The following is a 26,854-nucleotide window of genomic DNA, read 5'->3' as shown; positions in this document are numbered from 1 at the left end:
TCTGATAGAACTCTAGCAGCCACACTTTGCAGCTCCCACTTTCACGGATATGCTGGAGAGCTTGAGTTACTGTCTTTTTCTCAGAGGGTTGTTTTCATAGCTCTGCTTTCTTCTCTTACTCTGCAGATGACACCAGTTTCCTCCCTGACACTCCAGCTTTGAGCACCACAGTTTCCTCCAAATGCCCCCAGAGCTTGGCTCAGCCCAGGGGAGAGTGGCTGGGGAGTGTCTCTGGGACAGAATTGGGGGCCAGGTTTCTCAGGACCCCCACTTCCTAGTACGCAAGAGATTCGTAAGTCTTCTAATAGTTGACCCATCAGCCCAAACTCCTGTGTCGCCTGCCATCCTGTTGCAAGAAAGTCATCTTCTTTGGAGGGGATGGCAACCCAAAATTTGGGGAAAGGACTCACCCACTTGTGCCCAAAACTTCTGGTCCAAGAAGAATCCTGGAAAGAAAGACCCACGATGGACAATCCATCTGCACACAAAACCTGGCCTCCACGTCCTGCCCCTGCCTGGGCTGTAAGTCACCGCAGCCAGGCCTATGCTGGGTAAATATAAAGTCAGACATCAATGCCCACCCGCTCCAGGGAAGCAGGGCTCTCTGCTGTGGGGAGACCCAGCCTCCCAGACCAATATCTCCACTGTCGTGTTCTCTCCCTTTATTGCCCTCCGGGACTCACCAAGACACGCCAGGCTGAGGAACACAGAAGACATGGTGTTGCTTCTGCTGACAGGAGGCAGCGACCCTGCAAAATAGAAAAGTGCACAGGATGCCGTGAGGCGGCACAGCTCATTTAGTTGACAGGTTGACCACAATGACGCAGGTAGGCTCTTTTATTTTTTAAGTTATGTTTTATTTTTAATCGACAATAATTGTATATATTTATGTGGTACAATGTGATGTATATATATATACACTGTAGAATGATCAAATCAAGGTGATTAGCATGTATATCATCTCAAGTATTGATCTTATTTTTGTGGTGAGAACATTGAAAATCTCATTTTTAAAGCTATTTTCAATCATACAATATATTCTTATTAACTATACTGTGCAAGAGAACACTTAAACATATTTCTCCTGTCTAACTGCAACTTCGTGCCTTTTGACCAACATCTCCCCTTTTTCTGTTTACCGCCATCTGCCACCCCCAGCCTTTGGTGAGCACGATTGTACTCTGTTTCTACGAGTTCAACTTCTTCTAGATTCTAAAAGAGAGATCGTACAGTATCTGTCTCCTGTGCCTGGCTCATTTCACTTAACACAATGCCCTCTACATTCATCGAAGTTGTTGTGAATGACAGATTTTTTTTTTAAGGCTGAATAATATTCCATTGAGTGTATATACCATATTAAAAAAATTCATTCATCTGTTGATGAACAATTAGGTTGTTTCCATATCTTGGGTATTTTGAATAATGCTGCAATAGACATAAGCGTGCAGACTTCTCTACAACATAGCCATCTTAATTCCCTTGGGTATGTACCCAGTAATGGACTGCTGGACAATATAGTAATTGTGCACATACAGCAGGGAAGGGAGCCCAGCTGAGGGAGGAATATGTCTTAATGGAAATTGCTCAGACTAGACCTGTCCCTTCACATCTTTTACAATGCTCAGACTTGAAACACATCTCGGACACAATCCTTCATATTCAGAATGATCAGATTCTGTTCTCATATTAAATGCTGTTGGTATATTTTGTTGTTTTTATCTGAGCTTTGTGGTCTTCTTCATGTGTAATATGCAGCATATATAGTACAGATTATTAATATTGTAATAACAATTGTAACATATAAATCATAATGATTTCCCACAGTTATTTCTAGTACTGAGCCAATATCAGTTGAAAATTATTTAATTTCGCAGTAGAAAGAGTATGCAGTTATTTAATCAGAGTAATAGAATTTCACAATATTAGCAAAAAACACATGTAAATTTTAGATCTTGTAGTTTTGTCTGGAATTTGTGTCAGGAACCAAGAATGCAACTTCTCTCTGTCTCTATCTTTATCATTTTAAACTATACAAAAATATCTATTAACATAATGGTATAGGAAATCCACACTCAAATAGCCAATTGTGAATGTCGGAAAACCCCTCCCAGAACATCTCAAGAAAAAAAACCCGAATAGCATTTTCCAACTTAAAACCAGAACACTGCAGTAACCAAATAACCAAATCTATCCATGTGTTCTGCCAAAATTCTGTTCTTCATTTGATCTCCACCATTTTAAAATTTGTAAAAATGTTTTTGTTATAAATTAAAATAGTTGTATAACATTTACATCTATTTGTAAAACTTGTAGTTTAAAAAAGTTATATATGTGGTTGTGTTGTGTTTTTATATACAGACATCTATGTACACACATATATAGTTTCAAAATTTTAAGAATATAAACTTGGCATTTTACTTTTTTATCTCATTATATTGCTATGACAAATGCATGTTGACTTTTTATAAGTAATGGACTTTAGTTTTACATTGGTTTTAGGTTTCCAATAAAACGGAGTAGAAAATATAGACAGTTTGTATGCCACTTCTACACACATATAAAGTTTCTCCTATTATTAGCATCTTACATTAACATGGTACGTTTGCTAGATTTGTGAGTCAATATTGACATATTATTAAATAAAGATTACATTAGGGTTCCTTTTTTGTGTTATACAGTTCTATGGGTCTCACCAAATGCATAGTCATTTACTCACCATTAAAATATCATACAGCATAGTTTCACTGCTCTAAAAATCCTCTGTACTCCACCTATTTATATAATACCTCCCTCCTTCTCTCTGCCAGAAACCCTGGAAACCAGTGATCTTTTTTATTACCTGGAACACTTGTCATTTCTTTAAAATCCTCTCTGCTAGCTAACTGAAAATAGATGAAAAATTATTGATAATTTTATTAGCCCTACAGTGCTGTTGAACACTAGATCTTATTTCTCCTATCTAGCTGTAATTTTGTATCTGTTAACAAACCACTCACTATCCACCCTCCTCCATATCCATCCCAATTTTTGGTAACCACTGTTCTACTTTCTACATCCATAAGATCAACTTTCTTAGCTCCTACTTATGAGTGAGGACAAGCAATATTTCTCTTTCTGCGCCTAGCTTATTTCACTTAACATAATTTTCTCCAAGCTCATCCATGTTGCTGTGAATGGCAGAATTTCATTCCTTTTTTTTTCATGGCAGAGCTGTATTGCATGTGTATGTATACCATCTTTTTCTTATCCCATCATCCATCAATGGACATTTAGGTTGGTTCCGTATCTTGGCTACTACAAATAGAGCTGCAGTAAACATGGGAGTGCAGGTATCCCCGAGACATGATAATTTCCATTCATTGGGTATATACCCAGAAGTGGGATTGCTGGATCTTATGGTAGTTCTATCTGTACTTGTTTGAGAAAACTTCATGCTGTTTTCCATGATGGTTATATTAATTTACAGTCCCACCAACAGTGTAGAAGTGTTCCCCTTCTTCCGTATCCTCATTATTCATGGTCTGGGATGAGATGATATGTCAATGTAGTTTTGATTTGCATTTTTCTGATGATTAGTTATGTTGAGCATTTTTTCATGTACCTGTTGGCCATTTATATATCTTCCTTTGGGAAATGTCTATTCAGCTCCTTTGCCTATTATTTAATCAGATTGTTTTTTCATTATTAAGTTGTTTGAGTTCCTCGTATATTCTGGATCTTAATCCCTTGTCGGATGTATAATTTGCAAATGTTTTTTCCCCATTCTGTAGGTTGCCTTTTCACTCTGCTGATTGTTTCTTTTGCTGTGCAGAAGCCTTATAGTTTGATATGATCCCATTTGTTTATTATTTTCTTTTGTTACCTGTGCTTTTGAGGTCTTATGCACAAAGTCTTTGCTCAGCTCTTCATCCTGAAGTGTTTAGCTGTGTTTTCTTTTAGGAGTCTTATAGTTTGAGGTCGTATATTTAAGTCTTTAACTCATTTTGAGTTGATTTTGGTATATGGTGAGAAGTACTGTCTAGTTTCATTCTTTTATGTATAGATTCCCAGTTTTCCCAACACCGTTTATTGAAGAAGCCATCATTTCTCCAATGTATGTTCTTGGTACTTTTGCCAAATATCAGTTGACTGTAAGTATGTGGATAGATTCCTGTGTTCTCTATTCTGTTCCATTGGTCTGTGTGTCTATTTTTATGCTTTTTTGGTTAGTATAGCTTTGTAGTACAATTCAAAGTCAGGTAGTGTAATGCCTCCAGGTTAATTATTATTTTTATTTTTGCTCAGGATTGCTTTGGCTCTTCAGGGTCTTCTGTTGTTCCACATGAATGTTAGGATGTTTTTTCTATTTCTGTGAAGAATGTGATAGGAATTGCATTGAATCTGTAGATCACTTTGGGTAGTATGGGCATTTTCAAGTTAATTCTTGCAATCCATGAACATGGAATGTCTTCCCATATTTTGGTGTCCTCTTTAATTTCTTTCAGTAGTGACTTGTAGTGTTCCTTGTAGAGACTTTTCACCTCCTTGGTTAAATGTATTTCTTGGTATTTTATTTTTCTTGGTGACTATTGTAAATGGGCTTGCTTTTTTCATTTCTTTTTCTGCTAGTTTATAGTTGGAGTACAATATTAGTACTGATTTTTGTATACAGATTTTGTATCCTGCAACTTTACTGAATTGGTTTATCAGACCTAAGAGTTTTTTGGAAGAGTCTTTAGCGTTTTGTATATATGGGATCATTTTATCTGCAAACAGGGACAAATTTATTTTATCTTTTCCAATTTGGATGTCCTTTATTTCTTTTTCTTGCCTGATTGCTCTGGCAAGTACTTCCAATAATGTGTTAAATAGGAGTGGTAGGAGTGGGCATCCTTGTCTTGTTCCTGTTCCTAAAGGAAAATCTTTCAGTTTTTCCTCATTTGGGACAATACTGGCAGTGTGTTTGTCATATATGGCTTTTATTATGTTGTGACTCCTTTCCTCTATACCTAATTTCTTAGGAGTCTTTATCATGACAGGATGTTGAATTTTGTCAAATGCTTTTTCTGCATCTGTTGAGATGGTCATATGGCTTTTGTCCTTGATTTTGTTGATGTGGTGTATCATATTTATCAATTTGCTTATTTTGAATCATCCTTGCATCCCTGAGATGAATACCACTTGATCATGGTGTGTAATCTTTTTAATGTGCTGCTGTATTCTGTTTGCTACCATTTTGTTGAGGATTTTTGTGTCTATGTCCATCAAACATATTGGCCTGTAGTTTTCTTTTTTTGTTCTATCTTTGTCTGGTTTTGGTAGCAGGGTGATGCTGTCCTCATAGAATGAGTTTGGGAGAATGGCTTCTGTTTCAATTTTTGGGGGATAATTTGAAAAGAATTGGCACTATTTTCTCCTTAAAAGTTTGGTAGAGTTCAGCTGTGAAGACATCTGGTCCTGAGGTTTTCTTTTTGGGAGACTTCTAATTACTGCTTCAATATCATTGCTCTTTATTGGTCTGTTCAGGTTTTCTATTTCTTCCTGGTTCAGTTTTGATAGTTTGTATGTGCCCAGAAATTTATCCATTTTCTCCATGTTTTCAAATTGGTTGGCATATAATTGTCCTTAATAGTCTCAAATGATTCTTTGTATTTCTGTGGTATCAATTGTGATTTATCCTTTTTCATATATGATTTGTGTTTTCTCTCTTCCTTTTTTAGTTCGTCTGGCTAATGGTGTGTCTGTTTTGCTTATCTTCTTAAAAAAACCAATATTTGTTTCATTGATCTTTTGTATCATGTTTTGGGTCTCTTTTTCATTTAGTTATGGTCTGATCTTAATTATTTTTTTCCATCTACTAATTTTGGGATTGCATTGTTCTTGATTTCTGGTTATTTGAGGTTAACATTAAGTGGTTAGCTTAAAGTATGTCTATTCTTTTGATGCAAGAATTTACTGCAATAAACTTCCTCTTAGTGTTGATGTTTCAGAATCCCATAGGTTTTGATATGATGTGTCTTTATTATCATTAGTTTGAAGAAATCTTTAAATTTCTCCTTTGACTCTTAGCTTGTTTAGGAGCCTGTTGTTTAATTTCCATGTATTTGTATGGTTTCCAAAGTTTTGGTTAATGATTTCTAGTTTTAATCCATTGTGGTCTGAGAAGATATTTGAAATGAATTCAATTAAAAAAATTTGTTGGGACTTAATTTGTGACCTAACATGTGATCTATATTGGAGAATGTTCCATGGGCTGGTGAGAAGGAATCAATATTCTTGAAATAGTTGTTGTACTGAACGAATTCTAAGTGTCTTCCCAGTCCAAACTGTCTAAATCGTAGTTTAAATCCTGTGTTTCTCTTTTGATTTTTTGCCTAGATGATGTTTCCAATGTTGAGAGAGGGGTATTCTATTCCCCAACTATTATTGTATTGGGGTCTTTCTCTCTCCTTGGGTCTAATAGTGTTTGCTTTACATATCTGGGTGCTCTGATATTGGGTGCATATATATTTATGATTGCTGTGTCTTCTTGGTGGATAGATCCCTTTGTCAGTACATAATGCCCTTATTTGTGGCTTTTTAAAAGTTTTAGTTAAAGTCTATTTTATCTGACATAAGAATATATCATTTTTGGTTTCCATTTGCATGACCCATCTCTTTCCATTCCTTGACTGTAAGTCTGTGCATGTCTTTACAGGTGAGGTGGGTTTCTCGTAGGCAGCATATAGTTGTGTCTAGTTTTTAAAAATCCATTTGACCAGTCTTTTGAATGGGGAATTTAATTTGTTTGCATTTAGGGTTGGTACTTTTGGCATTTAATTTCTTTTTGTATGATTGTTTTAAATACCTTTTGTTTCTTTCTTTCCCTTTTATTGTTTGTCTTCAGTGTTTGTTGGTTTTTTTAAAAAACTTTTTTTGAATTGAAATTGATTATACATATTTTTGGGGTTCAACATTGAGATATGTTGATCAAATCAATATTACTAGCATATATATTGTTACAAATCGTAATTATTCTTTATGCCTCTTGTCCAATCTCTCCCTATCCCCCTTTTACTCCCCCTCCCCCCTCTAATTATCCCAGATTTCTTCTCTCCTTCTGAAAGAATAATGGTTATTCTGTTGATTTGTTGTCTAGATGATCTGTCCAATGCTGAGAGGTGTGGTCAGGTCCCCTAATATTACCATAGAGCAGATGCTTCTACTGTCACTCTGAAATGGGCTTTGTGGAGAGAGACATCTCTTCTTTATCTCTGCGGGTGAGTCTCCTTGTGTCAATGAACTCCAGTGGTTGGTGGACCATCTGTGTGGTAGTTGTGGCATCTAGCTGCTTTCATGGCAGCCATGGTTATGGTGGTGGCTGTGTTGGGCCACCCACATGGAGGTGATGTTTTTGGCATGCTCCTTGGTGCTGGCAGTGTGCCTAGTTGTGGGCAGGGGGTACAGTTTCTGGCTCCATACCTCGAGTCCCTGGGAGGGCCCCAAGGCACTGCCACAGAGTGCCTTGTTATGGGAGAGGGTCCAGTCCCCTTCTACATGCCTTGGGACAATGGGTGGGCCCAGAGGCACTGGTGCTGTGTGCCTGATTGTGGGAGGGGGGGTCTGGTCCGCTTTCCCCCTGCCTCGGGTTCCCAGGCAGGCCCCAAGACACTGGTGGTATGAGTGGTTGTGGTTGGGGGTCCGGCCCCCAGCTCCATACCTCATGTCTCCTGGCAGATGCCAAGGCACTGGTGCTGTGCCTGGGCCAGAAATAATTTTTTGTCATTTACTTACTTCTAAAATGGGGGAACTTCCTGTGGGAACCAGTACTTGAGCTGTGTGGTTGAGCTAAATTGCTGCTTTATGCTTTTTCCCTAGGAAAGGCTTTTTGTGCAGCTCAGGGTTTAATGGTTGACCTTATAGGTACTTCTGGCTCTCCAGATACTTGGTGCACCTGGGTTTCGTGGAAACTCTGATCTGGGCCTGAATTTTTTCATCAAACTGCACCCCATGCAATTCTGCATTCCCAACCAGTCTTCTCTGAGTGGTCCTGTGCTGATTGGGGGGTGGATTGGCAGTCCTTGCTGTGTCCCAGTGTTCTCCATGTTGGCCCATCTACCCTGCTGCCCATGCTCCAAACACTTCCCATGGGACAGGCCCTGCACCAGTCCCTTGCGATGACTCACTGACCTCTGAATGGCTCCCCTTTTAGAGCTGTTCTGCCTCCTTGCTCCTGTGTGGGTCCATGGGAACCCTATTAGTGGTCTTGCTGTCCTGGGGGCCACCAAGGCTCTCTTCTTGCCTGCTGCCTCTAAGTAACTCCATCTGAAGGGCACAGCTGTGGCTTCTGCCGGTTCCTTCTCCATGCGCTCAGCAACTGGAGCCTTAAAGCCGCTGCAGCCCGAAATGCTCAGAGCAGTTTTTTCTTTTGCTCATTGTGGTTTCTCCCCACTTCATGAACTCTGTAGGTCTTTCCTCCTCTTCCCCTGAGCTCTAGTGCCCCCAACCCCCGGCTTGGCTGATGTTACATTTTTATAGTTGTAAATTGGTTGATTTGTGTGAGAGAGTGACACTGAGGAGTGTCTATTTCGCCATCTTGACTGGAACTTGTTTGTTGGTTTTTTGAGGTGGTGTGATATAGTTTCTTTCTCTTTCTCATTTGCATATCTATTTTACCAGTCTTTCTCATGGATTGATGGTAATGATTATCATTTTTTGAGTTCCAGGTGCAAGACTCCCTTAAGGATTTCTTGTAGAGCTGTTCATTTGGTGGTGAACTCCTGCAGCTTTTGTTTGTCTGAGAAATACACTATTTCTCCTTTTTTTCTGATGATAGTCTTGCTGGGTATAGTATTCTTAGTTGGCAGTGACTTTCTTTTAGTACTTTGAGTCTATCATCCTATTCTCTTCTGGCCTGCAGGGTTTCTGCTTAGAAGTCTGTTGTCATTCTGATTGGTACTCCCTTACAGGTGACTTCATACTTTTCTCTTGCTGTTTTTTGGATTTTCTCTTTGTCTTTGAATTTTGACAGTTTGACTACAATGTGTCTTAGAGAGGACTTTTTTGGTTTGAATCTGTTGGGGGATCGTTAAGTCTCCCAGATATGGACATCTACATCTCTACCAAACCTAGGCAGTTTCTTGCTATTATCTCATTGAGTAGGTTTTCAATGACTTTTCCTTTCTCCTCCATTTCTGGAACACCCATGATTCAGATGTTTGTGCACTTAACATTATCTGCTGGCTCTCTTTGATTGTCTCCATTTTTAAAAATACTTTTTTCTTTTTTTTTGTCTGCTTGTGTTATTTCAGTCTGTCTTCAAGATCAGAAATTCTTTTTTCTGTTTCCTCTAGCCTGCTGCTTAAGCTATTAATTGTAGTTTTTATCTTGTTGAATGAATCTTTCAAGTCCAGCAGTTCTGCTACATTCTTCTTCTTCTTCTTTTTTTTTTTTTACATGGCATTTATTTCTTTGTAAATTTCCTACTTCATGTCCTGGATTGTTTTTCTCATTTCATTTTGTCCACTATATGAGTCTTCTTGTATCTCACTGAGTTTCTTTTAGATTGTTACTGGGAATTTCTTTTCAGACATTTCAAGGGTTTCCTGTTGTTTGGGTTCTGGCATTTGAGAATTATAGTATTCCTTTGGTGGTGTCATATTTTTTGTTTTTCTCATAATTTTAGTATTCCTATGTTGATTTCTGGTCATCTGGTGGAGCAATTGCTTCTTCTATTACTCTGGGGTGGCTTTTGAGAAGAGAGATTGCCTCCTGTAGATTTCTTTTATATTGCCCATTGGATGAGGTGTTTCAGTTTTGCTTCCAGGTTAACTCAGTAGTCTCAGTTGTTTTGGTAGACTCAGTAGTTCTGGAAAGCATTGGTGGCTGCTTCTGCAGTTGGGGCTGCACAAACAGGCCAGCACTGGTGGGGCTGTGTGGGCATCCGGGTGGTTTCCTGTTGTGTGGGTAGCTGGCCAGTTGGGGTCTCATGGGCTTCTGGATGGCTGCACCCACATGGGCGTCTGGAGCTGCACAGGTGGCTGGGCTTTTGGGGCTGCATGGGCAGCTGTGGGGGCTGTGGCCACATGAGAGGTTGGATGACTGAGCCCAGACAGGTGGCTGGGACCATGCAGGCAGATGTTGTTGTTTGTCAGCTGAATGGTTAGGACTGTATGGGTGGCTGGGGTGGCTGGAGCTGCACAGGCAGCTAGACAGCTGGGTCTATACAGGTGGGTGGGGTCATGTGGGCAGTGAGGCAGGTGGGGCCATGTAGGCAGCTGGGACAACTGGGGCATTTAGGGCTGTGTGGGCAGCTGGATGTCTGGGGCCATGAGGCTTGTCCTGCATGGGCTGCTGTTCAGTTGTTGTTGCATGGGTGGCTGGGGCAGCTGGGGCCACATGGGCAGGTGGATAACTGGGCCCATTCAGTTGTGGGAGTTGTACAGGTGCCTGGGTGGCTGAAACCATGTGGTTGGGTGGGGCAGCTGAAGCCCTCTGGGTGGCTAGATGGTTGTGCCCACAAAGGTGGGTGGGGTTGCATGGGCTGCTGGGCAGGTAGGCCCCACTGGGCAGCTGGGGGCTCTGGGCCTGCACAGGTGGGTTGGGCTACACAGGAGGCAGGCAAAGATGTGTGAGCAATTTAGGCTGTGTGGTGAGGTGCCCTGCATATGATGAACTCCTGTGTTGGGAGAAGTGTCACAGCTCTGGGACTAGACCATGGCACATGTGACTGTGGCCGTGGTGGGGTAGCGGCACAGGCAAGAGAGGTTTAGTGCTAGAAAGTGATCATGAGTGAGCAGTTTTTTCTTGTGCTGCAAGGAAAAATTCGTCCTGTGCTGATCCTAGTGTTGGAGACATGGCGGCAGCTGAAGCTGCATGTCTCTTTCTCCTCTACACCACCCTCCTTGGATTTCATGCTCCACCGGCTTCTCACCAGGCTCCTGCTGCCCCCCCATGCTCTCCCACCAATGCTTTCCCCATCAATAGCTGTCCATTTCTTACTCTGGTCCCTTTCTGTGGGAGCATTGCACATCAGGCACCTTTAGTCTGCCGTGTTGACTCCTCGTTTTATAGTTTTTGATTTAAAGTCTATTCAATTCCGTGTAAGCATAGCTACACCTGCTTGCTTTTGCTTTTGATTTGTGTGGAATATCTTTTTCCATGTTTTTATGCTTCGTCTACGTGAGTCGGTACAGGTAAAGTGAGTTTCTTATAGGCTGCTTGTAGTTGGGTCTTGTTTCTAATTCTTTCAGCTCGTCTATCTCTTTTAATTGAGGAATTTAATTTGTTTACTTTCAGAGTTTTTATTGAAATGTGTGGCCTTACTCCTGACGTTTTGTTAACTGTTTTATGGTTGTTTGTATATCTTTTGTTCCCTTATTTCTCTTTTGTGGTTTGTCTTTGCAGTTTGACTGTTTTCTGTAGTGATAAGATATAATTTTCTCTTTCTCATTTGCTTATGGTTCTCTCAGTGAGTTTTATACTGTGCCTTGTTTTCATGATGTTAGCTATCATTTTTTTGCTTCCAGATGTAGGACTTACTTATGGATTTCTTGTAAAGCTAGTCTAGTTGTGATGAATTTCCTCAGGTTTTGTTTGTCTGGGAAAGATACTGTTTCACTTTCATTTCTGAAGCATAGCTTTTCTTGGTACGATATTTGTGGCTGACAGTTTTTTTCTTTTAACACTTTGAATATATCATTTTATTCTCTTTTTGCCTGTAAGTTTTCTGTTGTGAAATTTGCTGTTAATCTGATGGGGATTCCCTTATATGTTACTTGATGGTTTTCTCTTACTGTTTTTAGAATTCTCTCTTTGACTTTTGACAGTTTTACTGTGATGTGCCTTAGAAATGATCTTTTTGGGTTTAATCTGTGTGGGGATTTTTGATCTTCTTGAATCTGAAAGTTTATATCTCTCTCAAAACTTATGACATTTTCGGCTATCATTTCATTAAATAAGTTTTGATTCCTTTTCCTTTCTCTTCTCCTTCTTGAACTCCCTTCATAGGATGTATGCTTAACATTTCCTCATTCTTTTATTTTGTTGTATAAATATTTTTCATCTGAGTGGGTTATTTCAAAAGACCTGCCTTCAAGTTTAGAAATTCTTTCTTCTGCTTGATCGTGCCTGTTTCTTAAGCTTTAGGTTATATTTTTTATGTCATTCAATGAACTCTTCAGTTCCAAGATTTCTACTTTTTTAAAATAAAAAATATCTCTTTTTGTTGAGTGTCTAATTGATACCACAAATAGTTTTTCTCATTTTGTTGAATCGTTTATCTGTATTTTCTTCCTTCTTGCAGAGTTTTAAAAAGATAATTATTTTGAATTTCTTTGTAGGCATTTTATGTGTCCTTTTCTTTGGGGTTTGTTACTGGAGAAATATTGCATTCCTTTGGGGGTGTCATATATTCTTGCTTTTTTGTGGGCAGGGTTGCCTGGGGGCAGGCAGGACTTCAGTCCCCCAAGAGAGGTGCTAGGGCATTTGGCTGCTCCTCTGCTTGAGTGGATGGGGCTCTCCAGGAGGGCAGGCAGAGCCTCAGGCCCCTGGGAGGGGTGCTTGGGCACTCAGCAAATTCTCAGCTGAACTGGGTGACCCTAGGCAGGGCTACTAGGGTTGTGGGTAGGACTTCAAGCCCTTGACATAAGTTCTGGGTCAGCTGGCTGCTCCTATGCTGGTGTTAGTTATTTGTTTCCTAGGAGTAGTGTTGAAGTGCTTGGGGCTTCTTGCTGGAGTGGGATGTTCTGAGAGGGGCCACTGGGGCCACAGATGGGACCTTGAACTATGAGAGAGATGCTGGGATGCAGCTCCTCAACTTGAGCGAGTGACCCTGAGTGGTTGTTGGGGTCTCAGGCATGAATTTGGTCATCTGGGAGGGGCACTAGGCAGTGCTACAGTTACTCAGGGGGTGAGCTTGGGCGGGGCTGCAGGGGTCTTGAGTGGGAGCTCAGATCTCAGTGAGAGACTCTGGCTTGCTTTGAATCTCCTTTGCAACAGTGGACAACCCTTGGCAGGGATGCTGGTGCTTTGGGCGAGAACTCAGGCTCTTGAAAGACATGCTGTTTCACTCTTCAGCTTCCCAGCTCTAGAGCGCATCCCTGGGCAGGGCTTCTGGTCTTGTGAGTGAAAATTTGGATCTTGGGGAGAGGTATTGGGGTGCTTTGAAGCTCCCCAGCTGGAGTGGATGACTCTGGGCAGGGTCACTGGGGCTCCAAGTCAGAACTCAGGCCCTTGCAAGTGGCACAGGGTCACTCTACAGCTCTTTAGCTGGAGTGGTTGACCTTTAGTGGGATTTCTGGGGCCACTCGGAGAGGTGCTGGGCCACTCTGCAGCTTCTTGGCTTGACCTTACGGAGGGGAACTGGGCCACTCTGCATCTCCTCGGCTGGAGCAGGTGACTTAGGGCAGGGTGGCCAGGGCCACGGGCAGGAGCTTGGGTTCCTGGGAAAGGTACTTGTGCACTCTGCTGGAGTTTAGCAGAGGTCCCTGAGTGGTTGGCTCTTAGGCTCTGGAAAGCACGCACACCGGCACCTTTTGTCTTGTGTGGGGGGTGGTCTCTCCACTGTAGTGTACTGCCCGCTCCCTGGAGTGTAAGGTGTTGTGTGGGTTCAGGTGCTGGTGTCATGGCTGCACTTCTGGATCCAGCTGGTGTTGCAGCACTGCAGTCTTGGTGAATATGGTGGGATTTATATGGGGCCTTACAAATGTGGAGATGCTGGGGCTCCTGGGTTCTAGGGCACAATATAGTCTTGGTGTTGGCTCCAATCTCAAAACGGCACTGTGTTGCAGTAGCCTGGGTCCTAAAGGATGCTGACCTGGTTTTGAGGGTGTGTGTGTGTTGGGGGGGATTATGGCTGAGGCCCACAGGACCCTCACTCTGGCTCAGGGGCCTGGGGTGTTTCTGGTGGTGGCTTGGTTGTCACTGGGCTGGATATGAATATCAGGGAGCATGGCTGAGGCTCTCAGCATCCCGACCCCAGCTGGGGGGCCCTGTGGGGCTTCTGGTGGTGGGTCAGTGAGATATAAAGCACATTTACATCCTTTCAGAGAAGCAGTCAAGCGGGTTCTCCCTCAACAGTCTGTCCTAGCAGCTGCACCCACTGCCTGAGAAGTGGCTGGCCTGGTCCCTTCTCTGTAACTGTGCCTCAAGGCCTCACTCACTAATCAAAAAGCAGCTGGCTGGGCTGCCTTTTAGCAGACCCACTTCCTGACCTCACCCATGACTCAAGAAGTGACTATCTGGACCCCCTCTAAGATAGCCCACTTCCTGACCTCACACACCACACAATAATTGGCTGGCTGCACCCCACCTTGCAATTCTGCCTCGCTGTCTTGACCAACTCTGAAGAAGTAGTGGCCCAGCCTTCCTCTCTGTAGGCCCACGTACTGCTTCACCTTCTACCGAAGAAGCAGCTCAGCAGCCCTGCCCTTGGAAAATTTGCTCCTGAGAGAAGCATAACTTTGCACCTGGCCCCAAGAAGTGGTACAGTGGACCAGCCCCTGGCAGGCCTGCACCAAGGCAAAGCATGCTCATGCCCCTACCTCACAGAAACAGGCCAGCTGTCATGCCACCATGGGCTCGCCCCTGATTCTTTGAGCCATTACATTCATACACATTCAGTGAGAAACAGGGCCCTAGCAGGCCCAGCCCCAGTCAGAGAATTAGCATGGTAACACTGCCTTATGGTGAACCAGTTCAAGTATCCCTGATATCCCACACACCTACACCCCCATTATGAGAATTAATCTAGCCACCCAACCCCCAGTGAGCCAGCTCCTGAGATGACTGACCTACATGGTGCATGTTCTCACCCCCAGCCTATTAAGCAATGGAGCGAAGCTGTGCCACTCCTGCCACAAACCTCCCAAATATAAGTTACTGAGTCACTCATAGATATAGTGAAGGTGGGTTACAGCTAAAGAAACTGCACAGAGTCTATACTACTGCATCCATGCTGAAGAAAGCCATTGCAGTCTACTCAATTGATGCCCTAGGTGCATTTACAGGTGAAAGACTTTCCCCATGCAAGCCACTCTACAAAACTCAGAGAGGTGACTGTTCTACTAGATGCAGGAAAACAGGAACACGAAAAAATAAAGAAACACGAAACCACCAAAGAAACACAATAATGCTCTAGTTACTGATCTCAAAGAATCAGAAATTGCTGACTTGACAGAAAAGGAATTCAAATTATTTTAAGGAAACTCATGGAGATACAAGAGGATATAGACAAACACTACAAGATAATCAGAGAAACATTTCAATATATGAATGAGAAATTTAACAAAGACAGAGATATCATAAAAATATCAAATAAAAATCTTGGAATGGAAGAATTCACTTTATGAAATTAAAAAAATATGCCAGAGAGTCTTAACGCAGACTGGATTACAATGAAGAAAGAGTTTCTAATCATGGATGCAGCAGTTTTGAAATAACACAGGAAAACAACAGCAACAGGAGCAACATAGAATAAAAAAGAATGAAAAAAATCCTACCAGATTTGTGGAATACTATTAAGTGAACAAATTTTTTACTATGCTAACAAGTTTTTATTGAATATCTATTGCTTGCAAAGCATTTTTGTAAGTAGTGTGTATACAGCAGTATAGATGGCAGATAATGATTTTGCTTTATTCTCACCAATCATGTACATAAACTTATATGTGAGAACAATATTTCACAGAATCTTTTGAGGTATCTTTTAAAAATCTATTTATTTATTTATTTATTTATTTATTTATTTATTGGTTATGATTATTCATGGGGTACAAAGCAAATTGTCTCCACTCATGCCAAAGATGTGGTGGCCATATCTATACTGGCAGCATGCCCATTACCACGAATTGTGATTATACCCTATGTCCCCACCCGGTTATCTCCCAGTTATCCACGAGATCCCTCCCCATCCCCCTTTCCCCACTCCACTTTGTATCCCTAGGTATGTTCTCTCCCTGTGCAAGTCCAACACACCCGTGTGTCTTTCTTTCTTTCTCTCTTAGCTCCCCCTTATGAGTGAGTACATATGTTATTTATCCCTCTGTGCTTTGCTTGTTTTACTCAATGTGTTTCTCCAAACTCATCCATGTTGCTGCAAATGGCAGAATTTCATTCTTTTTTATGGCTGAGTAGTATTCCATTGTGCATAAATACCATATTTTCTTTATCCAGTCATCTGTCGATGGACACTTAGGTTGGTTCTATATTTGGCTATTGTAAATAGAGCTGCAATGAACATGGGGACGCAGGTATCCCTTTGACATGATGATTTCCATTCCTATGGGGATATGCCCAGAAGTGGCATTGCTGGATCGTATGGAAGATTTATCTGTAGTTATTTGAGAAACCTCCATACTGTTTTCCATAGTGGTTGTACTAATTTACAGTCCCACCAACAGTGTGAGAACATTCCCTTCTCTCCACATCCTCACCAGCATTTGTGTTTCTCCATCTCTTTGATTACAGCCATTCTAAGCAGGGTGAGATGAAATCTCAATGTGGTTTTAATTTGCATTTCCCTGATGACTAGTGATGTTGAGCATTTTTTCATGTACCTGTTGGCCATTTGTATGTCTTCCTCTGAAAAGTGTCTATTCAGTTCCTTTGCCCATTTTTTAATTGGGTTATTTGTTTTTTTTACTGTGTAATTGCTTGAGTTCCCTGTACATGATGAATATTAATCCCTTGTCAGATGTATAGTTATCAAAATTTTTCTTTAGGTTGTTGTTTCACTCTGTAGATTGTTTCCTTTGCTGTGCAGAAGCTTTTTAGTTTAATATAGTCCCACTTGTTTATTTTTTCTTTTGTTGCTTGTTCTATTGGGCTCATGTTCATAAAGTCTGTGCCCCGACATAGTTCCTGAAATGTTTCACCCATATTTTCCCTGAGTAATTTTATAGTTTCAAGTCTTATATTTAAGTCTTTAAACCGTTTTGAGTTGATTTTAGGATATGGTGAGAGGTGCATGTCTGGTTTCATTCTTCTGCATATGGATATCCAATTTTCCCAGCACCACTTATTGAAGAGGTGGTCTTTTCCCCAAAGTATGTTTTTCTTGCCTTTCTCTAATATCAGATGGCTGTAAGCCCGAGGGGTGATGTCTGGGTACTCTATTCTCCTTCACTGGTCTGAGTGTCTATTTTTATTCTATTTCCATGATGGTTTGGTTACTATAGCTTTGAAGTATAATTTGAAGTCAGGTAGTTTTATGCCTCCAGGTTTTTTTTTTTTTTTGCTCTGGATTGCTTTGTCTATTCAGGGTCTTTTGTTGTTCCATATGAATGTTGAGATTGTTTTTTCCACTTCTGTGAAGAATGTCATTGATATTTTGATGGGGATTGCATTGAATCTGTAAATTGCTTTGGGCAGTATAGACATTTTCATAACTATAATTCTTCCAATCCAAGAGTATGGAAGGTCTTTCCATCTTTTTGTATCTTCTTCTATTTCTTTCAATAGTGGTTTGGAGTTCTCATTGTAGAGATCTTTCAGTTCCTTGTTTAAACTGATTCCTAGGTATTTTGTTTGTTTGTGTGACTGTTGCAAATGGGCTTACTTTATATCTCTATCTGTTAGCTCATTATTGGAGAATTTAAATGCAACTGATTTTGGGGCATTTATCTTGTATCCTGCAATGTTAGTGAAATTATTAACCAGCTCAAGGAGTTTTTTGATAGAGTCTTTATACTTTTCTATATATAGTATCATATCATCTGAAAGTAGGGACAGTTTGACTTCATCTTTTCCAATCTGGATGCCCTTTATTTCTTTCTCTGCCCTATTGCTCTGGCTAGTGCCTCCAGTAGTATGTTAAATAGAAGTGGTGAGAGTGGGCATCCTTGTCTTGTTCCTGTTCTTAAGGGAAAGGCCCTCAGTTTTTCCCATTCAGAATGATACTGGTGGTGGGCTTGTCATAAACGGCTTTTATTGTTGAGATACTCTCCTTCTATATCTAATTTGTTGAGAGTCTTTATGATGAGGGGACATTGAATTTTGTCAAATGCTTTTTCAGCATCTATTCATATGGTCTTTGTCCTTGAGTTTGTTGATGTGATGTATCACATTTATTGACTTTTGTATGTTGAACCTTCCTTGCCTCCCTGGGATGGATCCTACTTGATTATGGTGTGTAAATTTTTTAATATGTTGCTGTATTCTGATTGCTAATATTTTGTTGAGGATTTTTGAAAATGTATGTTCATCAAGGATATAAGCCTGTAATTTTCTTTTTCTGTTGTGTCTTTATCTGGTTTTGGTAGCAGAGTTATGTTGGCTTCATAGAATGATTTTGGGAGAACGGCTTCTTTTTCAATTTTTTTGAATAGTTAGAGAACATTTGATATTAATTCCTCTTTAAAGGTTTGGTAGAATACAGCTGTAAAGCCATCCTGACATGGGCTTTTCTTTGTTGGAAGATTTCTGATTACTGCTTCAATCTCATTGCTTGCTATTGGTCTGTTCAGATTTTCTATCTCTTCTTGGTTCAGCCTGTGTAGTTTGTATCTGTCCAGAAACTTATCTATATCTTCCAGGTTTTCGTATTTGTTGTCACACAGCTGTTTATGTTTAAATGTTTATGTTTAAGTCTCTAATGATTCTTCATGTTTCTCTGGTATTGGTTGTAATGTCTCCCTTTTCATTTTTGATTTTGATTTGGGTCTTTTCTCTTCTTTTTTTTTTGTTAACCTAGCTAATGGTTTGTCTATTTTATTTACCTTCTCAAAAAGCCCACATTTTGCTTCATTGATCTTTTCTATTGTTTTTTGGGTCTCTTTCACCTAGTTCTGCTCTGATCTTCATTATTTCTTTCCTTCCACTTCCATTAGGATTGGATTGTTTTTGTTTTTTAATTCTTTGAGGCAGTGTTACATAGTTTATTTGAAGTCTTTCCATTCTTTTGAAGTGTTTATTGCAATAAATTTGCCTCATAGTATTACTTTTGCAGTATCCCACAGGTTTTGGTATGTTGTATCTTTATTTTCATTAGTTTCTAGAAATTTTTGGATGCCTTGTTTAATTTCTTCTTGGAAGCATAGTTAATTCAGGACCCTATTGTTTAGTTTCCATGTATTTGTATATTTTTGAGGGTTTTGCTTGTTATTGATTTCCAGTTTTAGTCCACTGCAGTCTGAAAAGATACTTGGAAGGATTTCAGTTTTTAAAAATTTGCTGAGACTGATTTGTGACCTAATATGTGGTCTGTCTGGAGAATGTTCCATGTGCCGATGAGAAGAGAGTATATTCTTTATTTGTTGGGTGACATGTTCTGTGTATCTGTGCTGGGTCTAGTTGGTATAAGATGTAGTTTAAATCCTGTTTCTCTTTACAGATTTTTTTGCCTGGATGATCTGTCCCATACTGAGATAGGGTTGTTGTGGTCACCCACTATTTATGTATTAGGCCTATTTCTTTCTTTAGATCTAAGAGTGTTATAGGCCTTATATATCTGCATGCTCCATTATTGGGTGCATACATATTTATGATTGGTATGTCTTCTAGCTGGATAGATCCTTTTATCATTATATACTGGCATTATTGGTATCTTTTTATATATTTTGGTTTAAAGTCTATTTTATCTGATATAAGAACAGTTACTATTCTCTTTTTTGGTTTTCATTTGCATGGTATATCTTTTTCCATCCCTTCACTTTTAGTCTGTGTGTGTCTCTATAGGTGATATGCGTGTCTTGGAGACAGCATATACTTGGGTCTAGCTTTTTAATCCAATCCGTCAACCTGTGCCTTTTGAATGGCGAGTTTAATCCATTCACATTTAGGGTTGTTATTGACAGGTATTATTTATTTCCTGTCATTTAAGTACTTTTTGTTTAGATGTTTTAGTTATCTTTTGATTATTACTTCCCCTTTAATTTTCTTCTTCAATGTTAGTTGGAAATTTGAGGTGGCATGATTTCGCTTCTTTCTCTTTTTCACTGGCAGTTTTGTTTTGATGGCAGGTTTTACTCTTTCTTGTGTATCTGTGACAGTGGTCATCATTATTCAGATTCCAGATGCAGAACGCCCTTGAGAATTTCTTGCAGGGCTGGTTGTGGTGGTGAACTCCCACAACTTTTGTTTTTCTGGGAAATACACTATTTCTCTCTCACTTCTGATGGAGAGATTTGCTGGGTATAGAATTCTTGGCTGACAGTTTTTTGTTTTAGTGTTTTGAATATAGCATTCCATTTCCTTCTGGCCTGTAGGTTTTCAACTGAAAAGTCTGCTGTCAGTCTGATGGGGGTTCCCTTATAGGTGACTTGATGCTTTTCTCTTCCTGCTTTTAGAATTCTCTCTTTGTCTTTGAGCTTTGTAAATTTAACTGTAATGTGTCTTGGAGATGGTCTTTTTGGATTGCATCTGTATGGGCATCTTTGAGCTTCCTGGGTCTGAAGGTTGGCATCTGTCCTTACACCTGGGAAGTTTTCTGTTATTATTTCTTTGAATAGGTTTTCAATATCTTTTCCTTTTTCCTCTCCTTCTGGAGTACCCACAATTCAGATGTTAGAGTGCTTGAGGTTGTCTGCTATCTTTGTTAGATTTTCTTCATTATTTTAAATTCCTTTTTTCCATTTTATTGTCTGCCTGGGCTATTTCGAGAAGACCATCTTTGGGATCTGAAACTCTTTCTTCTGCTTGCTCTAGACTGCTGCTCAAACTCTCTGTTGTGTTTTTTATTTCATTGAGTGAATCTTTCATTTCTAGGAGTTCTGCTACACACTTTTTTAAGGTATTAATCCCTTTTCAAATTTCCTTCATATTCTGGATATTTTTTCTTGTTTCCTTTGTGTTCTCTAATTGTCTTCTTTTTTTTCTTTGAGCTTTCTTAAGATCATTGCTTGGAATTCCTTTTCAGACTTTTGCCTGTTCTGTGGGGTCGGGAATTTGAGCATGACTGTGTTCCTTTGGTGGTGTCATATCTTCTTGTTTGTTTGCAGTTCTAGTATTTTTTTGTTGATTTTTGGTCATCTGATATAGGTCTTGCTGCTTCTGTTACTGTGGGCTTGGCTATGAGGATAAAGATTTCCTCTTCTATTTGCAGGCTCTTCCCTCCACTTCTGACCATGGACCTAAGGAAAGGATATGGTCTGCCTGACACATCTTACCACACCTGAGTCTAACCTGGTCCTTGACAATTTTCTGTCTAGCCTGAAACTTGTATCTGGGTCAACCTCTAAGTTTTGCAACATGGAAGTCATGCTCATGGAAGTCATGAGGCAGTATACAGAGCCACAAACACAAAAACAAAAGCAAAAAACCTCTTAAGATCATATAAAAATGATTTATATGACTTTCACCTTGGAGTTTTAACCTTGGCTCGCCAGTGTACAGCAGGCATACAGTTAGAAAAATTAATTGGTTTTATCAGAATGGAATGATAACACTATTTTCTTCAAAGATCTGTTATAAAGTTTCAATAAAATGCTACTTTTAAATAAAAAATACAGTGTATGCTTAGATAAATTAATTGGTTTTATCAGAATGGGATTATAACACTATTTTCTTCAACGATTTGTTATAAAGCTATGATAAAATGCTACTTTTTAATTAAAAAATACAGTAGTTCCCCCTTGTCTGTCAATGGACATTGAAGCTGGTTTCCACTCTTGGCTACTGTAAATAGAGCTGCAATAAATATGGGAGTGCAGGTATCTCTTTGACATGATGATTTCCGTTCCTTTGGGTATATACCCAGTACTCTGATTGCCAGATGGTATGACCATTCTATCTATAGTTGTTTGAGCAAACTCCATACTTTTTTCCATAACAGCTGCACTAATTTATAGACCCGACAACAATGTAGGCGGGTTCCCTTTTTTCTGCATACTCGCCAGCATTTGCTATTTTCTGTCTTTCTGATAATAGCCAGTCTAACTGGAGTGAGATGATACCTCAACATGGTTTTTATTTGTGTTTCCCTGATTCTTAGTGATTCTGAGCATTTTTTTTCATGTGTCTGTTGGCTATTTGTATGCCTTCCTTTGAGAAGGATCTATTCAGCTTCTTGGCCCATTTTTAAAATTTGGGTTACTTGTATTTTACTGTTAAGTTCTTCAACACTTTTAAAGAGAACTAGATAGGTATTTTGCAAAATGCCGCTCAGTCTAGGTTTGTGTCATGATTTTTCACAATTAAACTGGGATTGTGAATTTTTAGGAAGAGATAGTGTGCCCTTATTAGAATTACATGTGACTAATAATAATCTCTTATTTGGGATTACATGTGACTCATTGTCTAACTACCATTGGTAACCTTGATCACTGAGATAAGGACATGACTGCCAGGTTTCTTTATTGTAAAATTACTAATTTTTCCTTTTGCAGTTAATAAATATTTGGGGGAAATGCTTTGAGAATATGCAAATGTCCTGTTTCCTCCTTAATCTTTCACCCACCAATTTTAGCATTTATTAGTGAGTCTTGACCGCAGCAATGATTACTGTGGTATTTAACGGTGATTTTCTATTTCCCTTCTTCTGTATTCATTTATTAATTGTAATTCTTTTGTCCAAAAGAGTTGTCTCTTCTATAATTATCTATTAAATCATTTATTTTTATCCATATGGACTCACAGGTATTATTTTATTCTATGGGTTATAATCCAGTATCATGATTGTTTATTTTGTTTCTCAAATTGTTCCAGATGCTGCCGTTGGAAGATATATTAGGTTTGGCTCCTGTGTCTTTTTGACAAGTCCCCAATTTTTTGAGTGCCTCTTCACTTTGTCACACCACAAGATACTTCAGGCCCATCTCAGGTATTCTCTGCCCCAGCAATGAATACGCCACTTTTCCAGGGAGTCCTAATTTCAGTTATTGGAGAATGGTATTTAGATACTAAAATTCAGGTGATGTGTCAGTTCATTATTAATGAAATGACACTACTTCTAGGTTCTCTCAGTGGACAGAGATAGGAAATATACGGATTCATATTAACCTGTGTGTATATACACATCCACATTTATCTATCTATTTATATCTATATATCTACCTACCTGTATATCAACTCTCAGCTCTATCACACTCGAGATATCAGTTCATACTGATATCTCTCACCCCAACTAAACACCACAGGGTTTATTCTAGCATTTCCTTTTTTTTTTTTTTGGGAATGAAAGGAATGTAGGGAGCTTTTGTAGATTAAAGGAGACTTAAAAGATAAATCAAGTTAAAAAACAAAGAAGACTATAGTGTAGTGTTTAGGAGCGAACACTTGTGTTACAAAGCCTTAAAATCTGCAAGAAATGGTTGCGATGATCACTTGAATTGTCAGGATACTTTTAGAATGATGGTGGGGCTTTCATTAGGAGACATGGAGGGGCTTTTGTTTGTAGGAAAAGTTCTATTTATTGACCAGGAGAATGGTTACAAGGGAGTTTGCCTGAAATATTTTAATAATTTATACATTTTTTGGACTGTGGCTTTCTGTATTTGTTTTATTTTAAAATGTAATAAAAAATAGAGGCAAAAAGGTGATAGAATGGGAAGCACTTAGCAATCCCTGCTCCACTGCAACGATGAAATGCAGCTGGGCTCACATTGCCAAGCCCCAACCGAGAAGGTGGGGACGGTGCTCTGATTAGGGTCCCTTTCAGCTCTTTGGGATTTGCTTCTCAGTCCATTGTTCCCCAGTGTCCTTGGTTCTGCCATCAAGGCTCTTGGCTCCACTTTGTAGGAAGTCCTTCTTTTCTGAGAGATGATCTCTATTGACAGATCATGAGCGCATGTCTCAGACTGCTTCTTGTTCTTTAAAATCTGGGGGCTAGGAAGGCTTTTGCAATGTGAGCATTAGTCTCATTTATCCCCAAACGACGGCCTTTTTGCCTTAAAACTTCATGGGTTTTTTATGTATCACATTATTCTCTTGGGCCGGCTTGAGCTCACCTGGTTACAACATGGTGCTGATAACACTAAGGTCAAGGGTTCGGATCCCCATACTGGCCATGTGCCAAAAAACTTTATTTTTCTCTATTAGAAAAAAGATACACTCCTAATTTTATTTTGACAATACAGCATTCTCTACCTTTTGGGCATTTAAGGATACTGTACTGTGGAACTATGCCATTAAAATTCTTATATGACCTTAAGTCTAGCTGAGAAGGTCTACTTGACATCATCTTAAATCTTTCCCAGTTCTTAACAGTCAGACAGTTACTCCAGAATTTCTCTACTGAGGCATTGATATTTGGCCTGGATAATATTTTCTTGTGAGGGGCTTTTCTGTGCATCACAGGATGTTTAGCAGCAGCTCTGGCCTCTACCCACTTGATGCCAGTAGCGTCCTTTTCCAGCTATGACAACAAAAAATGTCTCCAAACATTTTCCAAATGTCCCCTGCTGGGTAAAAATGGCTCCAGTAGAGAAACACTGAGTTACACTATTGGGTTTTTTTTCCCCTTCAGTTTAGGTCTCATTTCACTGTGAGAATATTTTAGTAGATATAAATATTGAGTGTGAAAAACACTTTTTTTTCCCTTAATCAAAAAATTCTGACCAACCACCTCCTCTATGTTTTCTCAAAACTATATTTGGTGACAGGAAAGTTTTTTTCTTTTAGGTTATCTTTCTTTTTTCATACCTTTTATAGGCAGCTAAGAAAAGTCAATTGAAGTTTTCAGCATTCTTCCTTAATGTCATATTGCCTAGGTGACAGTTTCATTAGCTACATTTTCTGTCCTCCAAGTTAATGTAGGTAAGAGTTTTAAGAATTGACACATGTCTATAAACATACATTACATTATCTCAGTTTGCTATAGCTATTGCCTCATTGCTATTCCAGCTTCTATCAGTGTATTTATTGCCTGTTTTCCTGTCTTTTCTAACAGTTTTCTCTCCGGTTTTTCTGTCTGTACCTTTCCCATTTTTAAATCCAATTTGAGAAGATTTAGGGTTTTGTGATGACAGTCCCTTGCTTGTATATACCAGTTTCTGTAGAATTATCTATTGATGCCTAATAAATTACACCAAAATTAGTGGCCTGCACCAACCACCAGTTCCGCCTGTGATTCTGCAGTTGATAATTTGGGCTGGCTCACCTGAGAGTCTCCTCTGCTCTTCTCCACAGATCTCTGCTGCATCCTCCCATGCATGAGCTGGATCTGCCTCTCTTGTGTTTAGGTGGGACGAGTTGTTTCTGTTCTATGCAGTTGCTCATCATCCAGAAAGCAAGCCTGGGCTTCTACATGTCGTAGAAGATCCCAAGAGTAGCAGGACATAACACAGTCCACGGTACAAGCCCTTTTAAAGCCATTGGTGTGTTAATTTTCACCAAAGCTCTCTTGGTCCAAGTGAATATCATGACACATCTCAGATTCATGGTTAGGAAGCTATACAGGTGATAAACATTGTTTTAATATGAGGAATAAGGTGAAATCAAACCTTGAGTTTGGGATGTCACCAAGAAAACAATACAGAGAACAATTACAAATGAGCATGGATTGGATCCAACAGATCTCTCATTGGTCCCTTCAATAAGTGAAGTGGACCAGTGAGTAAGTAACAAAGAGGGGGAGAAGGGACATGCTTCCTGTGCTTGGGTTAGTCAGCTTCTCTCTCCCTGCCTTCACCTCTGCTCACTCTCAGCTGGCATGTCCAGTGGCCCGTACTTGCAGGTAGTTCTGTCCTGATCTGCATGAGGGGTTGTAAGTGTTTTGTGGTCAGTATGTAGTGCTTCATCAACTGGATCAATGCATTCCAGAGAGATGCAGAGAATCAATGCTCTATTGTTGCCCAGTGTGGTCATGCCATGGTGGCCCAGGCATATATACTAATGCGAGTGCCTGGTTGCTTAAGCTGCCCTTCCATTCTTTTGCAGCGTCAATGTTGATTTTTTACCCTCAAAAACATTTCATCGTTTCTTTATTCTTTATCAGCACACTTCAGAACTTTGGGGTGATTTCCAATGGCGTGGGTATTTATCTTTTTGGGGGATGATAGTCAAATACTTATCTCTGCATGCTCAAAAACATCTACAAATAAGGCATGCTTATCAGCTGTAGCATGAACATGTCTGAAATTTTGGTGGCATATTAGTTTGCTTGGTCTGTCACAGTAAATTTCACCTTTTAGAGTAGAAGTTGTCTTAATAAAGCTCTGAGTCTATGAATAAAGGAGGCTCTGTACTCTCCTAGTAAAATATCTTGACTGGTACCCAGGCATACTGAATCCATATGGCTCCAACCAATCGAATTCTTAAAAAAGTTATTTAACGTAATTATTTTTAATTTTTCAAGGTTTAAAATTTAATTGTATGTTTTAAAATTTTTAAATTTATCAGTATACAACGTAGATGAATTTTGTGTCCCTTTACCAACTCTTCCTTTTTCCCTCTCCCTCTCCCCTCTCCCCCTTATGTATTTTAATAGGAAACTTATAGGCACAGCACAGAAAGACAGCATTAAAAACATGTACTTGCATGTAGGACAACTCAGAAAAGTATAGTGAAGGGATGGAATCTACTGTGTAATAAAAATGCTACAAACAACATTTAGTTGTCAATAAGAAATTTACTTGTTTTTAAAAAAAATCCAAATGCTGGCATTGTCCAGAAAATTTTTATGTTTATTTATAATTATTATAAAGTTGAACTGCTGAAACTTTTCACTGAAATATTTTGACTTGCATTAATGCTTTATATCCCCGCATTTATATTAAAAATCCACGCACAATTGAAAACGAAAAAACTGCCAATATCTGATTTCTTTCCCCTATATTTCCACTCGCAATCATATACAAAGGTACCTTTCCGACCCACAGGGGGGAAAAAAAAAATCTAACGTTCTTAACCACCAATAACAGGAAGAAGAGGAAAACAAATTAGTTTTGAGAATGAAATGTTTTCCATCACAGCGGATTCTTAAGCATGTTGTCCACGAATGTGATGTGCTAGCTGGATGTCT

The 26,854-nt window shown here is 39.6% G+C and overlaps 1 protein-coding gene across 1 annotated transcript in view; it reads right to left on the bottom strand.

The window, feature by feature from the left end:
• The window catches only part of LOC134372396 (killer cell immunoglobulin-like receptor 3DL1), a 72,953-nt gene that overhangs the window by 23,243 nt on the left and 22,856 nt on the right, over window positions 1–26,854 (bottom strand). Inside the window, 2 exon segments of the mRNA XM_063089914.1 lie at window positions 411–446; window positions 684–749. Of these exon segments, the coding sequence (XP_062945984.1) occupies window positions 411–446; window positions 684–749 (102 nt within the window).

Source organism: Cynocephalus volans, chromosome 3, assembly GCF_027409185.1.
Source record: "Cynocephalus volans isolate mCynVol1 chromosome 3, mCynVol1.pri, whole genome shotgun sequence".
NCBI lineage: Eukaryota > Metazoa > Chordata > Mammalia > Dermoptera > Cynocephalidae > Cynocephalus > Cynocephalus volans.
This window is presented reverse-complemented; position numbering and strand designations above follow the sequence as displayed.